The 23,871-nt window shown below is 42.4% G+C and overlaps 1 protein-coding gene across 1 annotated transcript in view; it reads left to right on the top strand.

Annotated features, from left to right (window-relative positions):
- Positions 1-23,871, top strand: part of NUAK1 (NUAK family kinase 1) — a 54,673-nt gene that overhangs the window by 4,315 nt on the left and 26,487 nt on the right. The window contains exon 2 of the mRNA XM_051636761.1: positions 21,591-21,711. Coding sequence (XP_051492721.1) covers positions 21,591-21,711 — 121 coding nt within the window. The remainder of the gene's footprint in view (positions 1-21,590; positions 21,712-23,871) is intronic.

The following is a 23,871-nucleotide window of genomic DNA, read 5'->3' as shown; positions in this document are numbered from 1 at the left end:
CAGAAAATTAATTATTTTGGGAATTGATGACAAGCTGCAGCCCAACATAAAAAACAGGCAAGCGTTGCATATTTGTGCAGGCGTGTTATGTGTGGTGGTGCATGTTATTTCTCTCTTTTGCATAGAAGTGCAGGTAAAAGGATGTTGCCAAATTAAATTAGTTTCTGAATTAAAATATTGTAAAATAAAACCTCAAACTTTAGAGCAATAGAAATATTTTTAGTTACAACTCGGAGGTCATCTTCGATTTGAAACAGCTCCACTTCATGATGTTTTTGGAGAGTTGCACAGGGCTTTTGAAACCCTGAAACAGCAACAGATTACATGAAAGGAGGACCTTTGCTTTGCTGATTGTATTTCTCCATATAATAACAAAACCAAAACATGAATACGGACAATGACAGCTCTGTCATGTCAGTAATTAAGGCCTTGTTGGCCACACAACCATTTGTTTGTTTGCAGTGTGGTTTTTAAGGGTTCCAAATAACAAGATAAAAGTGTTCTTGTGGGTCACTGAGGACAGTGAAAGCCAGGTAGGACATTTGTCTTAATTCTCTTGTCTGCTTTGCTGCTGTTGTAGAAAATGTTGATATCACTCTCTTCCATCTTATGCATGTGAATTCTCTTATCTTTAATGACATGTTATATTTCCATTTTTTTCCTGAGGACTTTCTGGTTCAGTTAGCACCTGGGTCACTACTTAATATTGATTTTTATCTTGATTGCTTAGTGTGCATCTTCTGCAGTACAATGTCCAAATCTGATGCAGAAATTTATTTTTTTTTTTAGTTTTTTTTGTTGTTCTTATTAAGATATCTTCCTTTACTGCAGATACCAGTGGAAGTATCTACACAACACTGCTGTGATGTGAAGTGCTTGAACAGTACTTTGCACAGCAGGATCCTGATTCCTGAATGTGGCTTCCACAGCTAGGATAATATACTTGAATAATAGTAAAAATGCCTTCTATCACTACCCCGTTCTACAGATGAGAAAGAAAAACTTGCCGATTGAAGCCAAAATAATCAGAAGTATCAGCTAGTTTGAAGTGTACAACCTGATACCTGTTCTGTCCGGACATACGTATGGATGACAGCTGCCTCCCACAGGGCTCGGTCTCTCCCACCTCCTGGGCTCTCTCTTTACCCTGAGCTTTTGTCCCGGAGTAACCTTCAGCTTCGGTCACCATTCGTGGCCTTTTGTACTCCACTTGTGCTGCTGCCTCTTGCTTTGTTCTGCATGCCAGTGCTGTGACCCGCGCAGAGTGCGCTGCCCTGCGCCCTGCGTCCCAGCTGGTAGCTGCCAGCACAACCTGTGCAGCCTGGGGTGGCTGCTGCAGACACCTCTCCTGCCATGCAATGCTTACGTGGGGCCACAGGTTCCTCAGTGGAAGAGGGATTCTTGCCTAACCAATTGCCTAAACCTTATTTATTCATTCAGTTAGTTAGCTCCTTAGTTTTGTTTTGTTTGCTTTCTTGCTTGTTTGTTTTTAAGATGTACAAACTGAGTTATTTTGGGGACTCATGATGTGACTAAATCTGGACAGTATTTTTGTGGTGCTGGAGGCATGTTAGTGAAACTCAGGTCATCCTCTGTAGAAATTGTACCAAAGTATGCTTGGAAATTCTAGATCTAGAACGAATAGAAATTGGAAGGAGTATATGGGCTTGAAAAGAGTTTTGCTGTTAATTTGTTATTTACCCCACCCTTGATTATTAGATATGTTCTGAGACCCTTGTTTAAAAAAGGAGAAAGAGAAAAAAACACTGGATTTAATCAGTTGCAATTCACCATGGATACTGTGGGCTTATTACAATAGGAGTTACTATCTGGTTGTATAAAATGACTACAGTCTTCACATACACACTTGTATAACTGAAATGCTAAAGAATACTTGAACATTATGCAGACAGAAATAACTGATTGCAGTGTGCAGGTCGCTAGGGGAAAGGCACTAGTACAAAATACTTGTTTTCTGCACTGAAAGTTCTTGTTGAAGAAGCAGATTTCTTGATGGGATTGTGGTATGAAAACCTGAATTAATGACTAGCCAGTAAGAGGGCATCTGGATATGTTAGCTTGTCAAATCTTTTACCAAATTAAAGAACAGCATGTTCTTTCTGAGCTCTTAGTGGACGTCAAGTGATAGTTCTTCAGTGATTTTTGGGCTCCCTTACAGGTGAAGAAATTAAGTTTCTGAAAGACTGTGGCATCTTCCCTCTTCCCCTGCCCCTGCATTGGACTGAACATTTGGGTAGATCAATTAATTTCCTTCTGTCTCAGTGTATCCCTTTCTGAAAGGATACTACTTAATATAGACAAGTTAGACTAATTAAAGAGGCACGTTGTGGCCTCATACATACCTAGTGTGATCCTGCTAAATGTGAAATTCACAACAGAATTCGAACCAATGTTTATAATGCATCCCCCAGCTAAAAACACTATAAAAGGCCTAAGCATTATTACAAATGGTTTCACAGCACCATATGCTGGAGAACACAGCAGAATGGAAATTGCCTGTGCAAAGTCTTTCATTAGATACGGCTAAAATATACTGCATTTTTTGGTGGCATGTGTTCTAAAAATTATTATTATTTTTTAAGAACCACAATGTGGATTTGCCATGTGGAGACAATTATTGTATATATTATAGTTTGGGGTCATACATGTTGAATAAAACCGTGTGGAATGTGCAGTTCTTGTGAACAATTGTTTATTCTTTACAGAACTGTAATCGTAGTTAGTCTGTGTTTTGTCTGGTAAATAAATAACTAGAGTGTCTTTGCTGGAGTGAGGAACTGGGAGGAGGCTCACAGTGGCCACAGCATTGCCAAGGAAGGATGCCAAATGTTGTTTGAAAACCAATTCCAGGTATATCAGCCTTGAACACTGACACGTCAATGTGTGTACAGCTATGTAATACAAATGCAGAGCATATGGGACATGATTCCAAAGCCCACATACCAGGGATTCAGAAATTGGCTGCTGACCTTTGCTTTGATGTGGGTATCTCCCTGGCTTGGGTCTCCACCTCCTGTACCACACTTACATAGCCTCTATCTATGTGAACCACAATGCTGACACCAGAGCATCTCCTCTTGCTGTACTGTCGTGCTTCTCTCAACAGGACATGATTCTCTCCTCATTGTCATCTTGTATGCTCTTCCTGTGTAAAGTGGGACCAAACCATATGTTTTCTGCTGCAGCCCTGGATGATGCTCCAAAACCACAGGCGCAGGTTTGCTTCCAGGCTTGGGGTGGGATAGGAGCTGGCAGCATGGATGGCAAGAAGTGACGATGGCAAGAAGTGACGATGGCAGCTGCCACTTCCTTCTCTATGCAGAGCCTTAGCAACTCCTGACCTGTGCAGGGGTCGAGGCTGCTGCCAGTGTACAACTCTGGCATACAGTTTTCATAGACTCATAGATAGTTTTGGTTGGAAAAGTCTGTTAATATCATCAAGTCCAACCATTAACCCAGCTCTGCCAAGTCCACCCTTAAACCATGTCCCTAAGCACCACATCTACACATCTTTTAAATACCTCCAGGCATGGTGACTCCACCACTTCCCTGGGCAGCTTTTTCCAGTGTCTGATAGCCCTTTTGGTGAAGAAATTTTTCCTAATATCAAATTTAAACCTCTCCTGGCACAATTTGAGGCCATTTCCTCTGGGAAAACTGGCAGAAGAGACCAAGCCCCATCTCACTACGACCTCCTTTCAGGTAGTTGTAGAGAGCTATGAGGTCTACCCTCAGCCTCCATTTCTCTAGATGAAAAAAACCCACTTCCCTCAGCTGCTCCTCTTAAGACTTTTGCTCTGGACCCTTCACCCGCTTTGTTTCTCTTGTTTGGACACTCTCCAGCACCTCAGTGTCCTTGACGTGAGGGCCCAAAACTGAACACAGTACTCAAGGTGCAGCTGCATCAATGCCTAGTACAGGTTAATCAGTTCCCTACTCCTGCTGGCCATACTTTTTCTCATACAAGCCAGGATTCTGTTGGCCTTCTTGGCCACCTGGGCGCACTGCTGGCTCAGATTCAGCTGAATGTTTACCAGCAATTCCTGGTGCTTTTCCTCTGGACAGCTTTCCAGCCACTCTTCCCCAAGCATGTAACGTTACATGGGGGTTGTTGTGACCCAAATGCAGGACCTGACACTTGGCCTTGTTGAACCTCATACAGTCGGCTTTGGCCCCATTGATCTAGCCTGTCCAGATCCCTCTGCAGAGCCTTCCTACCCTCAGGTAGATCAACACTCCCACCCAACGTGGTGTCATCTGCAAACTTACTGAGGACACACTCAATCCCCTCATCCAGATCATTGATAAAGATACTGAACAAGACTGGCCCCAGCACTGAGCGCTGGACTACTTGTGACTCGCCACCAGCTTGATAACTCCATTCACCACAACTCTTTGGGCCTGGCCATCCCGCCATTTTTTTACCCAGTTTTGATAGTTTGCATGCCACCAGTGATGCGTGTGTTGTGTGGGCATCTCTGACCTACAGAGAGTAGATCTTGTCTCTTCTTTCCTCCTATGAAAGTCAGGATTTGTCCCTAAATTGCCCAGTGTGCACTGGCCACTTAATAGAAAAAAACTCTTGTCATTAGCCTTGAGGTGTTGATGTACTTGGGATAGTTGGTGTGTCGGAGAAAATGTCTCAGATGAAAAGGTCTCTGACTAAATATGCAAATGATATTTGTCAGTGTTTCCCTCAAATATCTTCCAGCAGATGTGAGTACCATGTGTGTCCATTTAATAAACTAAACTCAAAATAATTTCCACTTTGCTAGATATATGTGGAATAGCTGAGGGGGGGTGGGGAGCAAACTACAAAGCAAGGTAAAAACTGCATATGTGTGTTGTTATATTTGATGACCAATTCATTAAAGCCATAAGTGTATCCAGGCTTTCAATAGTGTTCTCCTGCTGTTGCTTCCTGTACTCCCTGGCTACAAAATCAGTCTCTATGGCTCTCATTTGTCTTACCCACATGAAAGGCTTTGAGCATCTGCAAGTTATGATTTGAGAAGTATCTGCTTTTAAACAGAATATATTTATCACCGTGTCTTCACAGGCAACATGGTACATTGTATAAATTAGGGGATCCTAGACCTTTAAACACTAGGGGGCTGGGTGAGATACTCCGTGAGTGTATGGTGTCTGGCCATACCCATCAAACATCCTGGACCCACACCAAAAATGCCAGATGTTCAATCGGTGCAGAGGCCCTCCCATAACCTTTGCAGCATGTTGCAAAGGGGGGAGCGTGGAAAGGGTGAGGTTGTAGCCATCCTTTGCTTTCTCACCATTTTAGTACTCTTGTTTAAACTCAGTATTTTTTGTATTTTGAACTACAGACCATGGACCAACCCTCAATTCAGTCTGTTAAACTATTGCATGGTATAAATGCTTAGTGTTCCCTAACTCTCCAAAGACAGGTGGGATTTGCTTCTGGCTCTGGTGGTTTATGAGACGTTAGTCCTTAAAGCTGCCACTCGCCCTTGATGGAATGTGAGTCCTTGGTCTTCCTAAAATGTGAACTTCTTCAGTCGCTGTTCTTAGTCATAGAGGAAAATAATGAAACACTTTAATCTGTGTTCCATTTAATTTTAAAAAAATCCAGTCACACGGCAGCTATGGGAAAAAGGCATGGCTGGCATGTTCAAAACCATCCCAGCCAATTATAGATGAATGTAAAATCAAAACAAATGCAAATCTTGTGACTTATAAAGTGTTAAGAAAACAGCTGAGGTTGCTTAGGTTAATGTGCGACCACCGTAACTGTTAATTTCTGGTTGCCTCCTTGGCCTTCCCTTATCCTTGTTGGCATTTCTCACCTCACCTCTGCGACACCTCCAGCTGAGACCCTTTGCTGTTGGGTCCCCTGCGATGGCAGCCTGGTGAAGAGGAGGGTCTCCAGCACCTTGCCTAGGGCTGGCTGTCTCTGTGACAAAGTGGCAATGCTTGGCAGGCCTCTCTGTCCCTCTTGCCTCTCCTTCCCAGGGGATGTTGGCCTGTGGTAATCCCAGAGCCCCTCTGCTACCCTGGCCCAACACTGACATGTGGGACAACTTAAGCAGAGAGGCTGAAGTAGCCAAGTGTCTTTGTTCTGAGGTCTGGTGGCTTGAGGGACTTGGAATTAGCGTAATGTCTTGCTGTGCTGGGGAGCTGAGTCAGCATATTTGGGCTTGAGCACTAGTGCCTTGGAATAAAGACACTGGTTAGGGAATATTAGGCTTAAAAAAGAAAAAATACCAAAAAAAAAAAAAAGTTCCTGTGGAAAGATACCATGCCGAGTTTGGAGACTAAATTTAGCCATTCATGGGTAGATCAGAAAGATTCAGGTCCTGCTGCCAGTGGAGATCTCAAAGCTTCCATATCATGTTTCCTGTACACAAAAAGGCATTTCATCTCTGCCACAATTTCTAATCTCCATGAGACCCCTGACACTGAATGGTATCTCTCTCATTTGAGGTATAAGTGTTATTTTAAAACTGAGTGCGGATATGATTTTGATCACAAAAGGTAGTGATGACGATTGAATAAAAATACCTGTTTGACCTGTGTGGTTACTGAACAAACATTCCTTTTTGTTAAAAGGTGTTTTGTTGTTGTTGATGCAGAAAGATTAAGCCCTTTGCACACAAGTTTGACAGGGGAAGACAGCGAAGCATTTGTTAAAAAAACAGCTCCTGAGGCATATGTTTGAAGCTGTCATTTATTTGCCATTGCACTTGGCACAAATCAAATATTGTCACTTCCCTGTTGGAGTTCAGCTCATGAAGGAGAAGTGAAGGCCAACCAGTCCCTCAGGTGGCCAGGGATGGCCAGGGATGTCCAGTGCAGGGCTGTACTCAGCAGTGATTTTGGTAGGGCTGTGATACAGGTCATTTTTTTGGCATGGGTGTAAAAAAAGCCTTTGGGAGGAGAAGAGGTGAGAGTGCAGCCTTTCTGGGTGGTGCACGCTGTCATGCCACATGACCTGGAGCATGAGACAGCCACACTCCACCCCAAGGCAGAAACCTCTGTAAAAATACCTGCTGGAGGCAATACTTGCTTGGCTGATCTGCACAGGGATACAACTGAGAGGCACCCACATTGCCTTCTTGGGAAGCCACATTTTTAACCAGGCCTATACATGAGCCATAGCATCCTTCACGCTCCTTTCCTTGTCATGTTTTTTCTCTTCAGGATGCCAAAATGAGGTGAAACATTGAAAGAATCGTTTGTCGGTTTAACCTCCATCTTCTGTAGGAGCCCATTGTCACAGCTGTGCTTTGGGCACCTGGGGAGTCAACTGTTTCCCTGAGATTCATTTCCCTGAGGTCTGTGGCAGAGCTGTGGGGAGAGCCAAGGTCAACCACGGCTCCAATGCAGTGCTGAGCCGAGACGTTCCTTGTATGAGTGTAGCCATCTTGGGAAGGTCATTTGGGAAGGTCACTTATAAAGTGAAGGTCCTCTTTCATGTCTCTCTTTTCACACTGTGAAGGGATGGTGTCCATTTTTCCAAAACCTGCCAGCTGTTGTGTCTTGAAGCCTGGTCACTACTGCATACTACTGTTGATCACCGATGGGTACCACTTGGTCACTGTTGTGTCCTTACAGCCTGGGAGGAGCAACAGCCTTCAGCTACACTGGCAGGGCATTTACATCCACGCTAGGGACATCTTTTTCAACAACAGGATTTTTTTTCTGTATACAGTTTAGGAGTTTTATACCCGCCTCTCTGTTTTGGTGGAATAAAGATATTCTCCCAGTTCATCCTGTCTGGTGTTTCATGGTGAAAACGTGGTGTAATGGGACCTGTGAAGTGTCTCGTTGTGGATTGTGCATTGCTCACAAGGAACTCATTGGGAGAAGGATTTCACACTGTACTTTAACCTTCTTCCAGCCTTTCTTGGATGAAAGGAAAACTATGCAGCTGTGAAAGTAACTGGTTATCATTACTGGATGTCATTACCCACTCACTCCAAGTGTAAAACAAAAAATCGCATCCCCTGTGATGTCCGTGGGTAAAATGCTGCTCTTAGTTACATTAACACTGTTGTAAACTGAGGGGTAGAGTCTGGCCCTTTGTTTCAGTTGGAATATTTGTTTAACACAGGCAACGACTAAACAATACACTTGAAAGCGATTTGTGTTATTGTCTGTAGAGCAGAGCTTGTATTTTATGAACTGGCTGATCATAAAGACAGCATAAATCATGTAAAGCATTCTCATTTACTTTTTCTTTCTTTTTTTCTTTTTGCAGATGGGGCTTGTAGAGTAGAGTTGCAGTCAAATGTCTGCTCCAGGATATTTTAGTTGAACTGTGTGAGTCCATTAAACAAATGTAATGGCTTTTTGGAAAGAAGCGCTGCGTGTTTCAAACCAAATGTTTTACATAGAGAACATCTGGGTAGTTCTGGGTGTTTGTATGTAGAGCACATCAGACAGCAGCCGTAGTGAGCTCAGCTGGGAGGTTGCCTGGGATGTAGTTGTAGGATATGACAGTTCAGTTGTTATGGGGAATAATTCCTATGAAGTATTGCCATAAACTGAATGTTTGGCACAAACAGCTATATCTTTGTTTTACTGTACACCCAAGTTATTCTTCTTATCTGCCCAGCAAAACTCTAAACAATGTTTAAATAACCCAGTAAATGTTGGCACCTCTGAGCTGTGGCATGCGCATTAAAGCAAACTTGAGGAAGCTGTTACAGTTAAGGGGAAAAGAAGCCTGCTCTGTTTTCAAGGAAGCACTGTTGATTCCTGCCACGGGAAATGCAGTGCAAGTGAGTGATGAATGCAATATGTGCAAATGGTTTGTGGGGTCGAGTTGGAAATGATTGATGTTACAGTGGTGTTGCACATTGCTGCTTTGAGGAATGTGAAAATGCAAAACTGGAGCAGTGCATGTAATTAGCCTGACAGTAGAGTTTATTTGGGCTACTGAAAGAACCTTAACCTTGGTTAATAATCCTGCTTTTACTTTGCAGCATCAGAGGTAATATATTTCCAGGAAATGTAGGAAATGCTGAAAAATGTCTTATTTGGGAGTCAGTTCTGAAATTATTTCTACAGTTTAACGGAGGAATGCATGGTTCAAATGAGATTAAACTTGTTATTTCCAGTGTAGCAATGCAGCTTCCCCTTTCAGGATTGTTTAAGCAAAAATTTAAACAAAGTGGGTTAGGCAGTCTCTTGCTCCAGTCCCCTGTGCACAGCAATTTACATTGTGCAGCACTGCTTTAATAGTCCTGCTCGGTCTGACATGATTTGTGGTATTATCTGAGATGAATTTCTGGACTGAGCAGTGTGAGAGGGAATTGCTCCTCACTCTGAGGAAGGTGGTATGTCCAAGTCTGTGTGAAGGTCACTGGCAGGGTGAAGTGGGAAGCCTGTGCTGCTGCTGTTGCACTACCTAAGAGCATAGTTTTTGGCAAGGGAATCCCAGAAATCTGAATGCTAACCCTCCCTTGTTCAACTGACCCCAGCCAAAACATGTTCCAAAAAAGGTGTTTGTGCATGTTGAAGAAGGGGGAAACAGTCTCGGAGATCATAGGGTCTGGGGGAGTTCTTTGCCAAAAGCTTTCCACCTAGAAAAAACGGCTTTGCTGTTTCTCCCTTCCAAAGTTAACCCTCCCCGTAGCTATTGTAACAACTGCCTGCAGCTGTGAAGTCCTGTCCTAGCAGGGAAAGTTAGAATTGTGCATTCAAGGCTGCAAAACTGCTTGATCGCCAGCCACTTAATGGTAGGAAAGCATAATTCATTCCTCACTCCTCACGTCTATTCCAAGCCCAACTGGCCACGGGGACCAAGAGTATTCCTGTTCCTATGTTACTCTCTCCACTGAGCCATTAGGGTGGCCCTGGTAATTTACTTTCGATAAATAGAGGGGAACAACAGGAGGTTCCTCCACCTTCAGAGGTATAAATATTTCTCAGAAATTAGAGACGGATGGGGAAGAAATGTTAACAAACTCCTTTCCTCCCTCTGTAGCAATTCTACCACGTTCCGTCATAAATTCTAGGATGGTCCCTTCCAAAAAGGGACCATTAAGTAGGTAACATCCAGGCAGAACAATGTAGTACTGAAGCAGTGCTTTTACAAAAACAAATTTAATATTGCAAAGTGATCTGCAAGACCTGGAGCAAAATAACCTGGGAGAGGCTTTGATACACACAGTTGCCAATCTTTTTGTTTTCCAAGAGTATTTTTCCAGATAGGATGTGGGTTTATGGTTGACTGGTTTCCCACCAGGAAGTGGCATTTATATTTTGATCTGCCTTAGATCAATTTAGAAAAATATCCTAGACATGGGTGCTTCTGATAGTTCTGTGTCATTAACCCTTCCGACTGTGGTGTTTACATACATTTGTGTGCCTTCCATGATACAGTCTGTGGAGCCCACCATCTTTGTGCCATTAACGAATCCTAGCTCATCAATGTTAATCCAAAGCCTAAACTCTAGAAACTCAACTTTGAAGTCTCTCCACACTTCAAAATTCCACTGGGTTAATTAGGAAATTGAGGTAGTTGAGCAGTAGGGTGTTGAGTTTTAGTGAGTGTTGCGATGCCTGAAAGTATGGACATGTCTTCAAAAGAAGAAAGACTCTTCCCAAGTTTTCCTTGCACTATTGCAATTCTCATGGTGAAACAGCACTTACTTTTTTTTCTTCGAGGTACTGCAGAACCAGGAGAGCAACATTAAAAGTTCTACACAGTGCCAGGTGCCTTTGCTTTTGTGGAAGAAGAAGCATGGTAAAGATGTGCAAAGCTCTGAGGTTTTGAGGCTTCTCTGAACTCACAGGACTTTAGTAATAGAGAGAGGACAAGATGAGATACATTTATTTACCCACAACTTCCTCAAGCAGAACATACCAGTGAATGAAAATGCACTGTGAGTTGGCTTCTGTCCAGCAGTCCTGAGGAAAAGGGCTTGAGGGTGGTAGTAGATGAGAAGCTCGACTTGAGCCGCCAGTGTGCGCTTGCGTGGCCAGCAGGGCAAGGGAGGTGATTCTGCCCCTTTAGTCTGCTCTGGTGAGGCTGCAGCTGGAGTACTGTGTACGGTTCTGGAGCTTTCATCACAGGAAAGACATGGAGCTGTTGGAGAGCATCAAGAGAAGGGCCACGAAGAAGATCAAAGGGTTGGAGCACCTCTGCTATGAAGACAGGCTGAGAGAGTTGAGGCTGTTCAGCCTGGAGAAGAGAAGGCTCCAGGGAGACCTTACAGTGGGCTTCCAGTAGCTGGAGGGGGCCTACAGGAAAACTGGGGAGGGGATTTTCACCAGAGAGAGCAGTGATAGGACAAGGGGTCATGGCTTTAAACTGAAAGAGGAAAGATTTAAGTTAGGCATCAGGAAGAGATTCTTCACTGTGAGGGTACTAAGGCACTGGAATACATTGCCCTGGGAGGTTGTGGAAGCCCCCTCCCTGGAGGTGTTTAAGGCCAGGTTGGATGAGACTTTGTGCAGCCTGGTCTGGTGTGAGGTGTCCCTGCTCATAGCAGGGAGGTTGGAACCTGATGATCTTTAGGGTCCCTTCCAATCTTAACCATTCTGTGATTCTATGATTCTTGGAAAAACCTAGTCTGAAGAAAGAGTTTAAACAATGTCCAGCACTCTTCCTTGTTTAATGTGAATTACAGTCTTGCACTGATATAGCACCTTTCATCTAAACATGTGCAAAATCACTTTAGAGACTGGTAGCTGCTGAGGTTACTGTTATTTAGCAATTATTTAGCAGCACATTACGGTAGTTTGCAGCAGTTGCTTAGAGGGTGTGAATAACTCCATTTCCAATTTAAATTATTGGGAGGAATTACAGGAGACTGTAATTTTCAAACTGGAACTAGATCCAGGCACTAGGGCTTCATACCTCTCTTCTTTAGAAAGTCATAAAGGGCTTTTTCTAACACTGGATCTTGGTTTTGCATTTCATCCCCAAATCAATGCCTTGAACAGTGTGCACTCCTACTTTGGAGGATTACTTCAGTGTGGTTCACTGCTTATTCACAATGAAAAACAACATTGAATTAAAGTCCCTCTCTGCTGCCCCAGGTTAGCATTTTGCATTACATCAGCAGCTGTGCTAGCTGTGAGATCAAGCCTCAAAATTAATGTGAAATCTATCTTCCAGTTTTCAGAGGAAGAATCTGTAATACCCATGTAACACTGAGAACAGTAAACTTGGGGCTTGTGAATTCTTTCACTCCTCTTTAACCTGACTTGCCAGTAATTTAATTAGTGCTAAACAGTCTGCACACAGGCTTGCAGCAGTTAAAATTCTGACTGACACAGGATTCACTTCCAGTGATTTTTCCTCTTTTGCACATGTGCTGGATGGAGCTGTGCTGTGTTTGGAAGTTGATCAATAATGACTGCACAATTCTAACCTTATTTAAACTATGATATAAACAGACATGATAGAAACAGATGCTACCAGGTTTTTTCCTACTTAAAAGTGAAGTTAGGGGTGTTTTTCTACTTCCCCCTCCCCCCTCCTTTCTTTTTCTTTTTGGTTCCAACAAAATTGTAACCTGGAAGAAAAGCAGTTAGACTTTGTGAAATCCGAATTCAGTGTAGCATTTGGCTTTAGTAAATGTGGAAGCCAAAAATAAACATCTGCTTGGCAACTTCACCAGAAGTTAACTGTAAATGCAGTTTTCATCTTTTCAGTGAATGTGGCATTCAGTGCTGGTTAATATCTATTAAGGAGGAACGATCCATAGTTGAGGTTGCAAAGCATTTTTTTCTTTTAATTACAGTTATGGTCCTCCATTGCCTCGGGGAAATCCCCTACCCCATTTTCTTTCCAGATATAATTTCTTTTGTGCCAAAACATGAACTTCCCGTGAAAGCTTGAAAGTAGTTGGATGAGATATTTGTGAGTTATTAGACTCTGGAAAAGAGATGGTCTTCCATCTATCTCGGCATGACAGCCCCATAACTTCAACTTGGCCATTTTTATTCCTCTTTTCTTCAGTCCTTCAGAGTTAGATCATAAGCCTGTTGTTTTGCAGGCTGGGTTATTGACATTTTAAAGCATTAGATATTTAATCTTTGGATTACAGGTTCCTTTCCACCTAATTTGGAAGTGAATTGGGAAAAAAGCAGATCTCTGCTTTTAAGCAAATACTTTCCAACCTCTAGTGCTACCAGGACAAATTATTTTCATTGTGGATCAGGGAGGATTGAAGTGGATGCAGAGTAGAGGACAGTGGGGACTGAAGGGGGAAACTTGAGGCAGCACTATGGGAAACACTTGATTATTGCTAGGGATGGTGATTATTTGTAGGATCTTCTAAAACTGAACAGTCCTACAATTAGGTCTTCAGTAATACTTTTATTTTGAGAAGGGAGAAGTTTTTTGGTGTATTTCTGACATATATGAGTGGACTGTCCATTTCTGAATTCTGCAGCCCTCCGTTCATCTCCCTGTGTTCAAGAATCACTGCCTCAAAACAAAGAATCAATAACCCAAGTTGCTAACTTGTGTTTTTAAATGCTATTGGAAATCAGATCCTTGCTAAACCAGATGAATGCTTTTTTATTATTATTTTATGCCTAGTGATCTATCACTTCTGAAATGATTAATACGGAGCTATAAGATCCATCTGGTAGTGAGGATGATTCAAGGCCAAGATTCTCAGTGTTAAATGAAGGAAGGTCTGCCAGGTAAATTTATCAGAGGATGCATGGTATAAATATGCCAGGCTTCATATACATGGCTTAGGATAGCGGGTACCAAACAATGAAGTGATGTAAATTTTCCAGTAAGGCAGTAGTTCCTCAGGAAATGTGCTCACAAATCCTGTTAACAGGCACCGTATGTGAGGGTGAGGAAAGAAGTGGAGGAAGGGTGTTATACATGTTCCTCCTGGCACCTACTTTGTATACGTGCAGCATAAATGTGTTTATCTGGTGCCTTCCACTGCTCATTACAACTTGGTTCCACATGTGGTTTTGTCTGTGCATGAAGGGGGAACTAGAAGGAAGATACAACTTCATTGCCTAATATTTGTGATTAGTTAATTTGTCTTCACTTGGTGAATCATCATTTATGATATGATAATAGCAGCTGTGTCCAGCAGAACCAGACAAGGAAAATTAAACCCAAGGTAATAATATCCTGGTTGACCAAGAGGCACTGACGTACTCTGCCTTAGCTTATACAAATATAATTTTGATTTAATATTTATCACACTGATTTGGGACTTATAGTATCTTGGTGCAAGAGTGAGTTTCTCTAAAGGTAGTGTGTGGTATAGTGGCAGTAAATCAGCTTTGTTTTTTAGAAATTCATTGGGAAAAGGGGAATGAAGTAGAGAGGTGCAGATGTTTGTTATATGCTTTTACCATGCAGCATGAGGCAGCTGTAAAAAATACCCTTGCCTTTTAGAAGCATATGAACTTGAAAGGTACCCTGCAGCACGTGCATCCTCACCCTTTATGTTTGCAGCTGCTGGCTCACAACAATAAAACAAGTGTTTTGTCTTTGGTAACGTCCATGACACAAGCAAACATTCAGTGGAACTGAGTAATGGGCAGAAACGATAAGATTTAAGTCAGCAGAGTCTCACTAGGTGCAGATGGCACCTGTTTGGCCTGTGAGCAGCTCCCCTGATCACTGCATAGTTTACCAACATACCAAATGATGGAGTTGGGTTGTTGATAAATAATTAATAATGATTTTGTTGTGTGCTTGCCTCCCAAGCAGTATCACTATGGAGATGATCTGGCTTTTAGGATCTGAAAAGTAACAATCTCCAAAACAATGGCATTGTGTTGATGTTACTCTTTCTCCAAAAGAAAGAGCTCTCAGAGATGCGTTATCAAAGTGCACACCACCAGGCACTAATTTTGATTCAATTCACAGTGGCCTTTTGTCCAACTTTTCAGTGAGTGCATCAAGTGCTTTCTTTGACTGTGCAGAGGCTTGTTCTTAGAATTGCATGTCCTGCGTGATTCAGTTTATTACTGCATTTGAGCTGGAATTGGAGTCTCAAGGTAGCTTTTTTCCAGCAAAGAAATAATAATGTGGGAAGAGGCTTACAAGAAGAAGTCAGTATGAGGATGCCTTTGCAGAACCCTCTGGATACTTGGCTTCCATGTAGGGATGTACATCCATGGCTCCTTATTCCCACCTGGAAGGTCCAGAGGCCAGATAGACAGTTATTCAGCCCATCCCCTGTCTTTCTCTCTTTTGTGCCACCCCTGGAAGTGCCATTTCAATGCAACTGCTTTATCAGCATCCCCCTCCTTATCATTTGATTGCAGCAGTCTCAGGGACCACCCAATTTCATAGCTTTGTTTCTCTTCCTCTTGTGTTGGTGATGTCTGGGCCAAGAGCCATAGGCAGGGACTCCCCTGGAAAAAAACATAATATGGTGCCAGACTTTATTCTTTCTTGCTCAGCTCCGTGGAGTTGGAGAAAGAACAATGTGCCTTTTCTCTCCCCACCCCCAAACATCCTCTGCTCTCCATTTCTCTTCCCCGAGGTTGATCCACCTATTCTTTACCTCCCCGCCTCTGCTGGCACTTGGTGTTTGGCACTTCCCACCTCAGAGTCTCAAAGAAAGGAAACAGAGCTGTGAAACCCGCTGGGCTCACCCACTTCCCATTGCTGGGTGGGGATAGCCTCCGTTCACAGCTTTCGGAAAGGAGATGTTTATGTGTATTTAACCCTCCCTTCCCTTTTCACCCAAATAAAATAGTTTTTAATAATTTTCCTTAAGTTACATTTCTGACATATCTCTCACTGGCAGCAAGCTGGTTTCCCTTTCTCAGGAGGCCTGCACTCTCCGTCCCCATGTAATTTTTCTGACACTCCACAAGACTATTGCAAGAGCCCATTGGAATTTGCTCAAACATGGGTGGTATGCACAAGCGCTGGAACCAGCTTAAAAGTCACAGCCCCCATGGTGGAAAAAAAGCAGTTTGTTCATATCTCACCACAGTCCTAAAAATAGCCCTGATAGATAATAAAGAGTGGAAGACTGGTTTCAATGGGACTGAATGTACTGCATGCAGAAATTGCTGGGGAAGGTTCAGTGCTTTGTGGTATTCAGATGGTCAGCCTTGCTTACAGCATTAGCTTACTTAAAAATTTGTGACTTTTGGCACAGTGGCTAATTAATTCTGTTTTGTTTATATTCACACGTCTTGGCTGGAAACAAAGCAAACGTAGGTTCATTAGATTAAAACAAACATGAACTAACTTCCCGAAATAAAGAGAAACAGCTTTACGCTTTGATGAAAATATAGCTTTGTTGCTCATCCCATAAATGATGATGCCAGCAGTGACTCAGCAGACACAGAGATTTGATATGGAAATGGGCACCTACTGCCTGCCATGCCCTTTGCCAGATGTTTAGACTTTGAGATATTTTCCTGTATGCGATGGTCTTGATCTGTCTCTGTAAAAAAAAATAATTCCACCCGTTTTGCTCTGCCCAACAACCAAGAAGCTCATAAAGGAGGAGGGACATTTCTCTTACAGATAGGACTGAATGTACAGAAACCTTTGTAACCATGGTCTTTTTGAAGTATTTATAGTTCAAGTTATTTGTACCAAACAAAAGAAGCATGAAGTGTGTTGGAAAATACTTAGTAATCTCTCTACACCGTTTCAGACAGTGAGTATAAATCCTCTTTCCAGCAAATGGAGACAGGTAATTTATTGCAGCCTTGAAGACATAAGCTTATTTCTCCACACTTCCTGCCCAGCAAACTCTGCAAGCTGACTCATGGAGGGATGGGAAGCCAAAAGCTGTGCTCCCTCTTTCCTATCTCTTTCAGAAGGCAGAGGAGTGGTAGAGCAAGGGCTGTGCTCATGCAGAGCCCTTTGGAAATGCCTGGCAGTATTGGAGGTTCAGAATCCCCTGCTTTCTCCTCTCTGTGCCATACATTTTGGAGAGGATATTCTCTTTACCTGCTTTGGAGCAGAGACTGGTATCAAAACTGGCATCACAGGTGGAGGTCATTTCAGTCCGTCTCTGGTGCTCCTTTCTCCCCCTCTAATTCCATGTGTGGGACCATGTTGCCATCAGAGCTGCAGAAAAGATACCAAGGATGTTACTGGTGTGCCACAACCTGGAGGGGACCATCACATGCCCTAGTTTTAAGCTTGTGACCTTGGTGCTTATGTATATATTTAGCTTTGCATGTGTGAGCTATCCCACAAAAGCCAATGGACTACTCAAGTGTGAAGTTGGGCATGTGCTAAAGTGCTTTGCCAGATTGGATACTGTGTCTACAGGGGCTTTGGGTGAATTTGAACCTGTTTTGTTGGGGTGAAAGGCTTTGGATTTCATTATTAAGAATCTGGTATGTTATTCTCTATGAGTGCAAGGTCTTGGAGTTATCTGAAATTCTCATTAAGACAAGAAGCTAGGAAAAAATATGAATTCCACCACTAGTAAAGTTACTAAAAATACTATAATTAAATTATCTAAGTCTTAAAACCAGTAAAATATATTGAGAAAGTGTGTTAGAGGTATAAGTACAGTGTTCTGAGAGTACCAAAGGGACTAACAGCACTTTCTTTGCAGATTTTGAGCTGGGGTATTTGGAGTAGTTAATATAGCTGATGTAAAAAAGCATGTTGCATTTGCCCTATTCTTGATTCATAGGCTGTGACCCTTAATAAATTTTGATGTTGCACACAGTGGAGCTGTTGCTTTCAGAGAAAGCAAGGAAAGTAAGCAGGCAAGCAAGAAAGAGAAGGACATAAAGAATGAACAAACAAGTTCTTTCATAAGGTATTTCTCAATTGAATTTATTTCTTATTAGGCTTAAATTGTTCAGGTTCATCATGTACCATATCTGGCAGCAGTCCTGCAAGTAGGTTTTTGAAAAACGGAGCCAGCTCTGTCTGGTGTTAAAAGCTTAAATGCACTTTGAAAGTGTATTTTCTGGAATATATTTCTGAGTAAAATGCATTTCATGAAAGAAATTGTTCATATTTTAGAATACCTGGAAGAGAGACTTGTTTTACAGCCCAATACCATAACATACAACTAGGGATCTTATTTTGGTCAGAGAGATGAAAAAAAAAATATATATATAACAAATACCTACTATGTGAGCATCAATAATAACATTTCCATGAAGTGCTAAAAAAAATACTGGACTGCTTTCTTGTTTGTGTTGTTTTTTCACACCAGTAGACTTAAGCCCGTATGCCCTTGCTGTCATGATCTGAGCAGACTGATGCGGGTGAAAGATGCTTGGCTGGCAGAAATCCCTTACTTGGAGGGCAAGAGTAGAAGTGAATGCTGTCCTGCTGCTCCACTAGCCTTGCTTTGGGATGCTGCCTCTGACAGTGACTCCACTGCCAGTGATCACTTGCTGTTTGGCCTTTTCGACCAGAGCACCAGCAAGCCTGTGCACTCTTGATAGCCTCTGAGATGTGTAGCCTGTCCTCTAGGGGATCACGCAGGCCAGCAGGCAGGTGGCACAGCGTAAAAAGTATATATTGAGAGGCGATCGAACTTTTTGCTTCTCTGAGTCTCTTTTTGAGGGGAAAAATAGCAATTGAACATAGGGGAAAGGTATCAGAAGCTGGCCGTTAGTGATGTGATGGTTCCTTGGGCAAGGCTCTCCTGTGATGTGTTGCACAGTTTGGGAGGGAGAGGCAAGCTGGAATTTCTACCATGCTACAGTCTTTGTTTCCTTTTTGAGCCAAGTTGGCTTTCCATTTTGATTTCCTCATCTCCTAAAAGCAGATAAATAGTTCTGTTTCGGTACTTACCTCCCAAGGTTTAATTAATAAATGGCTGCACTGTGCTTTAAGCATGCTTGTTTGCTATGCAAATGGACAGGGGTATTATTTCTTTAGTACCTGTGAGTGTCTGAAGCCTTGCTCCAGTACAGAGTGCTTGTACCAGTAACGGGTGGTGTCCTGGCTTAGGGCCACTGCATCCCCCACAGCGCTCCTGCTGTTTGTCAGGATTGCAGGGATTGGTTTGTGTGTGGGCAGGTGGATCCTTAGTAGGATCCGTTGACACCACTGGAATTAGGATAGTTCACAGCTGCCGAGTGTCTTTCCCTGTTTCTAGATGCTGGTCACTGTGATCTGAAGTAGCTGAGGGAGCGAAGAGAAAGTGTTGAATATGAAAAGCCGAGAGATGCGTTTGGCTTGTGTTCTCTTCTTATGTTGTGATGAGCTCTTGAAGCCTGGTTGTCACTGACCAAATCCCAAGTACTTTGTCTGGGTTACTGAATTCTACCCCTGCAACTGGAAAGTGATGTTTTTCAGGAGACCTTAAATACCATCTTCAAAATTCAGTTAAACTTTTTGGGATAGCTTTTACAAAATAAAGCTCCTAGGTTCCTTAATCAATTTTCAGTACAGGTTGTGAGACTGTAAACTCCTGCTCCTGTTGAAAAATATGTTCCCAGGCAACACATCTGTTTGCATTTGAAGATTAATCCAAATAAATATTTACAGAGTGCCACCACACTTTTCAATCACATTTGCATTTTTGTATCTAAAAATATATGTTTTCACATCTGCAATTATGCCATGGAGGCCATTTGCAGTAATTATGTGTAGACTTACAGAAGTCCTGTCTGTGAAGCAGAGTCAAGTTAGTAGGAGATTGGCATGCCCTCTGGGGTGCCATTACTACTTTACCAGCAATGAATGGTGAAGAATTTGCTCCCCGTTGTATATATGACAATGAAACCCTTCTTAAATTCTTCTTCAGAGCCAAGTACAAGGCTGTCTTTTAATAAAAAATGTGTCTATATTTATTTCTTACAGGAATGCACATGCTGCTCCAAGAGCCACCCACATCCTTCTGGTATACAGGGTGTATTTGCATTTGCAGCCTGTCTCAGTGCAAACATGGGAAGGGAGAAAAATCTGACCTTATCTCTGGTGTTAGTTGCCTTCTCCATTTCTAGAATTACTTGGAGATTATCTTGATCACGTATTCAATTAAAATCTGTTCTATTACCTTTTCTAGAAATAAGTGCCATGTAGATGAGACCTTAGCTATGTTTTTACTTTTAAAATCTCTACACCAAATCTTTGGGTCAAGCACAAGAAAATATTGCCTGTTTTTTGACATGCAAATTGGTTTGTCCCTTGGATTCTGGCTTTAATTCTGCTGCCCCAAGATGGGATAGCACTTGAGCATGAGCTTAATTTTAAGCATGTGCTGAAATCTTTCAGAATTTGAGGGAATGAGGCATGTGCTTAATGTTTTTTTTGAACAATGTTGCTTTTCAGGGTTGAAGGCTTTGTAGGAAACCCGATCCTTTAAACTAGCTCCTGTTTATGTACATTTCAATTTTATAATATTCTAAGTTTTTCCCTTCTTTCTTCAATACCCGTGATGCTACATCATATAATGAAAACAATACGGGTCATGCCACTTGCAGTTACTGAAGTAGGCAGTGAAATTATTTTTTTTTCTGAAGGAACTAGGGAAATCAGATAAATCACAGATTTACAAATGTTTTCCCAGGAGAGGTCCACAGTAGTTGGCTGCATAGCATGACAAAAGTGTTGTTTGCCCATAAAAGGGTGGTCATCTCAGCAGGTCAGTGATGTTTTTCAAAGACTTCTTGTTGATTTTAAAGTATCTGGTAATTTATTCCTTGAACTCCGGCTTACAAAAATAAAGAAGGGTAAATATTGAGTATAAGAAAAGGCCATGCTGCCATTCAGTATGCACAATGCCATCACCTTCCGTCTCCCACCAGCTTCTCTCCATTGTTGGCTTCTGCATTTCTTGTAGGGCATGAGCTGACCTCCGTGATTATTTGTGGCATTCAGATAAGCCCTTTTTTTCACAGGCAACACACACACACTCACAAGGGCTGTTATAATTTGCAAGTTCAGCTATCACTTCCTCTGTTCCCACCCTGCCTTTTGGAATGATACCCAGTCACACGATGTGCTTGAAAAAAGGTTGCTGATTGAGGAAGGATGCAGGAAGGATATGGTTTTGCAGTGATTGCATAAGTGCTGTGTAGGACCTAGAAGTCTTGGGTTTATGTGAGGACGAATTTAGATGTGAATTTCAAAGATTGATTTATTCTGATTTTTAAATAACTTCTGAAGCTTGTCTGCTTTAGAGAACCATGGAGCAACCTGTGATCCAACATGGATTAACATGGACAAATATAAAACTGTAGTTGGCAACCTGGATTTCCAGCCTCCGTTCCATCAGAGATATCAACCTTATTTCTGAGAATTTGTCTCCAAAGCTTCTGTTTGAAATGGTCAGATGCAATAGTGTCTAGGCAAATGTACTTCTCCTGAAAATCTTTTGAGAGTTTTGCCATTTGCCTCAGATGGGTAGTCCTTAGGCTAACACAGAGATTCTTCCAAAACATGCTGTGTTCCCCTCAGTGAAGTCCTAAGACCTGAAGACCCTAAAACTTCACATCACCCATTATTGTAATGAGTGTATTTATTGGTATAAAAGAAGGAGCTGGGACATGAAGGTTTGTATTTTAAAGCTTTGTTTTTGTCATTCCATGTTCTGCCAACATCCAACATCTGTATTTATTTTTTGAACTCTCCTTAATGGATTATATGCATCTGTTCAGTTCCAAGAATAATGCTTGATTTCCTGAATTTATAGGTTGCAATAAAATCCATTCGTAAGGACAAAATTAAGGATGAACAAGATATGGTTCACATCAGACGGGAGATTGAGATCATGTCATCCCTCAGCCACCCTCATATCATCACCATATATGAAGGTTAGTGAATGTGATTCCCCTCTCTGACTGCTTTGTTACGTTCTTGCAGACCTGATACTCATGTTTATTGAGATTGTGCACCAAACAAACCCCTACTCTTAGTATAACCCATCCCTTACCAAAGAGACTGTTTGGAGCACTAACTACCCTCTGAACCACCAGTGTTTCCCTGATGTATAACCCTTTGCTTGGAGGAACTTCTTCATGTGTGACCTGAGCACTGTATCTGTGGCAGATGGGAAATTGTTGCATGTATCACCTTGTCTCCTTGCTCCCACTGGACAGTTCAGTTTAATCTCATCCTCACTCATGCACTAACCTGATGTCTGTTGATGTCCCCAGTCTGTAAACTAGTCCTTGTATACTTTATCTTCCCTGGATTGCACAAGACCAGTCTCATCTGCTCTGGGCCTTTGGTTCTCCCTTACCTGCTGTTCAGCCTTGCTGGTTCTGTCATCGCTGCTTTTTTCCCTTGAATTCCAGCATCCGTTTCCTACCCACCTCTGCATGGTTTCCTGTCAGTCTGGTCACTGGCTTATCGTTCCTGTTTCCTCATCCTGTCTTCCCCCTCTAGCTCCTTTCTTCCTGGGACACAGCTGGCAAGCCTGCTAATTCCTGCCTCCAGGAACTGTTCTCTGGTCCTACAACAAGGAGCAGGAAGCCAGGGGCATTCCTCCCTGATTTGCCTGTTTGTTTGTTTATGTATTTATAGAGTGACACTCTGTAATAAAATATCCTCCTCCTTCCTTCCTTCCTCAAGTAACTTTCCAGCTCTAGCTGGGATGTCTGGATGGGGTACGTGCTAAAAGACACCAGCCAAGATGTCATTTGCCACAAGGAGGGTGGCTGGATGGCAGACCCAGGGTGTGGGTTCCAGAGGTTTGGAGAGACCTGGGTTGGGTAGCCTCATTCCCAGGCATCACCTCTTTCCATGTGTGCAGAACAGGCAGCCTGAATTTAGCCCTTTGTATTTACACACCCGCGAGGTAAACGCGCAAGGTGATGATATGTATATGGCAGCTCCACTCTGAGAGTTGATACGACTGATTAAAACGAGCTGGCTTGGAGTCCTGTTACAGCATCGCATATTGAGTTATTCAAAAGCATGTTCTTGTACTTGAAAAGAGATGAATATCTGTCTTTTTATTGAATAAACTCATAACAGGATCTGGGAACAGAAAAAGGGAGGGATGCTGTGTCAGCATGTGGGTTACAAATGGAACAAAAGTTATTTCAAATGTGCACGGGAACTCGGAAAGAAAAAAGATTAAGCATGCTGTGGTCCTTTGACCAGTTGCCCTTCTCATCCTTATTTTAAATAGCTTTTTTACTGAGTTAAAACATTTGTAAAAGGTAAAAGATTACAGCTTTTTTAAGAAGCAGACAATAAAGTCCTGTGGGAGCAGAACTTTCCCCTTTGGCCCCACGGAGGGAGGAGCAATGCCTGTGCAGCAGAGCCAGTCAGGCTCTAGGATGGAGGGTTCACTCTGTCTGCAGGAAGGCAAGCATCTATCACAGGTGATATTGTGGTCTTCTGGTTTGTCAGCCAGCAGCAATGCTTTGTGGTGACAAGCCTGGAAGCAGTTTTTTCTTTTGTTCCTGGGAAATTTTCCATTCTGTTACTGGTTTGTTTCCTTCTAATTTTCTAGAAAACAGAGCAGCTTTTCATGGTTTCTTATGTTTAATTCCTGGTCTAAAGGGATAGGCAGTGGAAGTCGTCTTCTTGGTTGAACTGTAGTCCACTGGAAGGAATTACACGGAGCAGAACTATAGCAGCTATATAGCTCATCCAGCTTTTCCAAGCAGTCAGAGCTGGTATTTGGCTTTTACAGCCAATGCTGTAATTTAGCTATTGCAGCACTAGGAAGATGTGTGGTTGTGCAGCTGAATCCAGAGGAGCAGTTTTGTACTGCCCAGAGGTAAGGATATGAAGTCAGGGATCCTTAAGCATCTACTTTGTTTCAAGCTGATGAGTACTTGTAGTGAAGTTAAGAGACTACGTCTAGGACTGAAGTATTTTTGTCCTCTTGAAGTTGGATTTTAAACACATGGCTGTACCGAGTGATGCATAAAGAGTGATAATACTGCTATGCTCTGATGCAGAATGTTGAAGTTCTTCAATCCTCAGTGATGGGCTTAATCTCACCAATTTAAGTCATC

Source organism: Apus apus, chromosome 1 (assembly GCF_020740795.1).
Source record: "Apus apus isolate bApuApu2 chromosome 1, bApuApu2.pri.cur, whole genome shotgun sequence".
Classification (NCBI taxonomy): Eukaryota; Metazoa; Chordata; class Aves; order Apodiformes; family Apodidae; genus Apus; species Apus apus.
Note: the sequence above shows the minus strand (reverse complement) of the source record. Positions and strands in the feature narration are given on the sequence as shown.